At 43.6% G+C, this 4863-nt stretch overlaps 1 protein-coding gene across 1 annotated transcript in view; it reads left to right on the top strand.

Moving 5' to 3' along the window:
• Tmem38b (transmembrane protein 38B) overlaps positions 1-4863 on the top strand; it is a 40319-nt gene that overhangs the window by 28652 nt on the left and 6804 nt on the right. Inside the window, exons 4-5 of the mRNA XM_021200643.2 lie at positions 662-749; positions 4078-4195. Of these exons, the coding sequence (XP_021056302.1) occupies positions 662-749; positions 4078-4195 (206 nt within the window). The remainder of the gene's footprint in view (positions 1-661; positions 750-4077; positions 4196-4863) is intronic.

Here is a 4863-nt window from a genome sequence, read left to right on the forward strand (position 1 = left end):
CTCTCTCTCTCTCTCTCTCTCTCTCTCTTTCTTTCTTTCTTTCTTTCTTTCTTTCTTTCTTTCTTTCTTTCTTTCTTTCTTTCTTTCTTTCTTTCCTTCCGTATTTCAAGTAGTCCAGGCTGGGCTCAGGCTCACTGTGCAGTTGAGGATGACCTTGACCTTCTGAGCATCTTGCCTCTACCTCCTGAGTGCTGAGATCACAGGCAAGTGCTGCCATGCCTGGTTTATGCGTTGTTGAGGACAGATGTATGTTAGGGAAGTGCTTCTAACAATGTCACTAATCTGCTGTTTTATATGTAGGAGTTGACAAGTTTCTGTAACCTTTGTTATGGTGTACTATACCTAAAATTAGCCATATCAAGGAAAGAAATGTAAAGAGAGGATCTTGTTTTTCCTAAAACAATTCTATATATACATGTCTGTGCTTGAGAGCCCAGCTTTAACCTAGGTCACAGTAAGGCAGACAGTTGACATTCTGAGGAGGGAAAATGCACTCATCTCAGATCTCAGTGTACAGAAGACAAATATTTTCTTCCTCTTGAGAATTTTGTTTTGGTAATCTTGAATTTTAGGCTAGGAGGAGAAATGCCGACTTCTCCTACCATCTATTTTCTTAGCAAATTGGTTAGATATTCTTGTTTCTTTTTTATTTTGTCTTCAGGTGCGGGCGGTGCTGTCATCATAGCTTGTGAACAGTTGTTAAAAGGAGACTGGAAACCAGAAGCTGATGAATGGCTGAAGATGTCCTTGTAAGTGGCCTGCAGTCTACTGAGATGTGGGCTTTCAGCCTTAGATGCTGCCTAGTTGCTTTAAAATGCTTGAAACTGTGTATATGACTGAGACATACCCAAGAAACAAATAATAGTCACACTGGGAAGAAAACCAGCAAATTCATTAATTCTGATGAACTCTCAAAGGAACATCAATTTTCTTTGGATTCCCCCTCCTTATTAAAACAGCTTGGTATGGACTGGACCTATTGCCCCCCCACCCCAATATGTATCAGAAGTACAGCTTGGTCTTCATGTGAGTCCCCCAACAACTGGAGCGGGGGCTACTATTCCCCTACCTGGGCTGCCTTGTCTGGCCTCAGTGGGAAAGGATGTACATAGTTCTGTAGTGACTTGATGTGCTAAAGTGGTGTGATATGGGGCGTGGGGGTCTTCCTCTTCACCGAGTAGGGAGAATGGGAGGCAGGTGCTGTGTGGGGAGGAGCTGGAAGGAAAGGTGGGGGCTGCGACTGGGATATAAAGTGAGCAAATAAATTAATGAAAAACAACCCAGCTTGGAGGCTGAAGGGATGGCTCAGTGCTAAGAGCACTTGCTTCACTTACAGAGGACCCCCACACGATGCCTCATAACTCTAACTCCAGCACCACTGGATCTGATGTTCTCTCCTGGCCTCTGTGGCATCAGCCATACATGTGGTATGCAGTATATACATGCATGCAAAACATCCATACACATAAAAACACCAACAACAAACCCTATCAGACAATGATGTGGACATGTCTTATGTGCAGATCCTAGCTTTTAGCATATACGATGTGCGGCCATGAGTAGGGAATGAGTCCTAGAACTAGGAAGTGACCAAGAAAAGCAGGAGTGGTTTTGAGGAAGGATGGGGAGTGTGATGGGCCAGCAGCACAGGCTGGAGTTGAAGTACAGAGGCCAGGGCCATGCTGTACAAGGTTAAAGCATGGAGCCTGAAGCCCAGGATCCCCATGGGACTGATCTGCTGGAGTTTGAAACGTCTTGGTGCCAGGGCTCTCTCTTTTCCCTTTTGGAAGAGGAGCATCTGCTACCATCTGTTCCACCATTGTGGTTTGGAAGGAGAGTCTGACTTCCTGTTTTGTAGGAAAGAGTGATAGAATTTTCCAGTTCATCTCAGCCTTCACAATAGGTCTAACTCTGATTTAAATCTCCGTTAAGTCCTTCTCCAGTGCCCTTTCCCAGTTATCTACAAACTGCTTATTTTTTAGAGTCAGTCTTTAAGAACCATAATCCAAAATGGTCAGTGTGTATGTCGAAGCCATTTCCTTAAGGAGCTACTTTAGCATAGGAACCAAACTATGGGAGTAACAAAATAACATCAAAATAAATCATATTCCATTGGGCAGAGGTCATATGTATGTATGTGTGTAAGCATGTTCACATGTGTGTCATAGTGCATGCTTGTGCCTGTGGCAGCCCTGGGCTGGAGTGGGATGTTCTCACTGATAGTTTCCACCATCTAAGTGAGGTCTTTCAGAGTACATGGAGCCCACTGACGCGTCCTCCTGAGTAGCCAGCCTGCTCCTGGCTTGTCTGGGCCTCCTGTGCCCTGGCATTGCTGGTGGGCTCTTATGGCTCTAGGTACCCAGTATGCTTTCATGCTGTACAGCAAGTGCTTTACCCACTAACCACCTCCGCAGCCCCTCATTTGCCCTTTATACTTTTAAATGTTAATTCGTGGACATTTTATAACATGTTATACAGTTATAAACTGATAAGTATGTTAAAAGTTGTCTTAAAATATTTTTAAAACATAGGAATATACAAGAAAAGTTTAGAAATCTCTTTTCAAAGTCATGATTGTTATTCAGTTATATTAATATGTGAAGTCCAGACCTTATTCTGTTTGAACCCATTCCTTAGTTTATAACACTTGAATAACCTTTAAAGTAAATGGACTTACAAAAAAGTCCATTTGTCATTTTTGCAGTGTGTCATTCTCATAGTTTATAGTTTATCCTCTGTAGGCATAGCAAAGCTGGATGGAGATCTTCTGCCGAGATACTTTAAGCATGTCACAAGTGTGTAAGGAAACCCCTGCAGCCTATGTAGGTTAGCGGGTACAGTGGATTTATTATTTCAGCATTAGTACTTATGATGTTGGCAAACGCTGACTTGCTGTGCTATGTGCTGTACTAGGGTAGATGGCTCATGCTGTGCTCTAAGAGAAAAGGTCTCGTTGTGTAGCTTTGCTGGCTTCAAACTCACAGCGATCCACCTGCCTTGGTTTCCCAAGTACTGGGTGTATGGGTGCCACCATATTGCTTTCTGAGAGTAACTGTGTATGATCTTACTCTCCATTCTCTACGGCAGCCTGAGGTCGTCCAGTGATGGCATTTACACCACAGAACAGGAAAGATGTTTCTCCATTTCTCTCATCTGCCTTGGGGTCTTGTTTATCACGGAAGGTTTTTCAAGTCCTTTAAAAGGGTGTTTGATGGATAAATATGTTTCTGCAATAGTGTACTATAGAAGCATAATGGACACTCTAAAAGGTTTTGTGCCTGAGGAGTTAGCTCAGTGGTCAAGGGCACTTGGTGCTTGTCGTAGGGCTCCCGTCGCCATGAGGAAACAGCATGACCAAAGAAACTTGGGGAGGAATGGGTTTATTTGGCTTACATCTCTCCATTGGTTTTCATCAGCAAATGAAGTCAGGACAGGAACTCACACAGGGCATAAATGTGGAGGCAGGAGCTGATGCAGAGGCCACGGAGGGCTGCTGCTTACTGGCTTGCTCTGTCTGCGTTCTTATGCAACTCAAGTCCACTAGCCTAAGGTGGCACCACCCACAATGTGCTGGGCCCTTCCCCATCAGTCACTAAGAAAATGCCCTCCCTCCTGCTGGATCTTATGGAGGCATTTTCTCACCTGAGGATCTCCCCTTCCAGAGAAGTCTAGCTGTGTGACAGACAGACAGCACAGTGCTCTCCAGAGGAGCCAAGTTTGGTTCGCAGCATCCGAGTCAGGCAGCTCACAACTGTCTGCAACTTTGATCTGATGCCTCTGTGTGTGTGTGTGTGTGTGTGTTTGTGTGTGTGTGTTTGTGTGTGTGTGTGCGCGCGCGCACTCACATACACAAAACACACAAAGTCTATAAGAATCTCTAGTACTTTATGCTGTGAGAAAAGATTTTTAAGTTTAAATAACAGTATTTCTGTAACTTTAAAAGTATATTTACATAGCTCATTTTGTGTTAATATCTGTTAAGAGTCCATTCAGTTGGTGTTTAGAGAGCACTCTGAAAAGATTGTAGACAGAGCAGTAGTTTTGTTTGTCACTGACTTAAATGTTATTTCCTTTCAGCCCCTGCAAGGTAACCCTGCTGGGGTCAATTATGTTCACCTTCCAGCACACCAGGCATCTGGCAATATCAAAGCATGATCTCATGTTCCTTTACACTATCTTCCTCGTGACCATAAAGGTAAGAAAGTTCCAGATCCACCAGCCTGCATTACTAATCCTGTTTAGGCCTTTTCTTTTGATAGAGTCCTTCAGGCGAAGCTAGTACAAGAACACTTGTTTTTTTATTGTTGAATGTGAAAAGATGGTTCTGGGGGAGTTTGCTCTGCATCAGGATTTCCTGAAGCTCCTCTGTGGTTCTTCATTTGCCATCAGGAGATGCTTATGGTTGGACAGGATAGGCAGGCAGTGTCTTGGAAGCCAGAGAGTTGAAGGGAGGAAGGTCAGAAGCAGCACAGATTGGTCCGCTTCATTCTTAAAGCTAGGGTAGAGTTTTAAGTTAGCTCTGCTTTTTGTTTTTGTCAAAGGTAAGTATATTAAGTTTGCAGGTAGTGGAAGCCACATGTATTTACAGATCTGCTTCTTCATTCTGGGTCACGTAGACAGGTGTTGCTGATGTTGTTCTGCCTCTACCTGTGGTTCTCGTCTTCCTCGAGAGAAATACGTTCAGCACGTTCAGCATCTGCCTTTCCTCTTTTCCTTCTTCCATCTCTCCTCTACAATTGCCTTTCCTCCTCCTCCTCCTCTTCTTCTTCTTCTTCTTCTTCTTCTTCTTCTTCTTCTTCTTCTTCTTCTTCTTCTTCTTCTTCTTCTTTCTTCTTTCTTCTTTCTTCTTTCTTCTTTCTTCTT

Source organism: Mus pahari, chromosome 6, assembly GCF_900095145.1.
Source record: "Mus pahari chromosome 6, PAHARI_EIJ_v1.1, whole genome shotgun sequence".
NCBI lineage: Eukaryota > Metazoa > Chordata > Mammalia > Rodentia > Muridae > Mus > Mus pahari.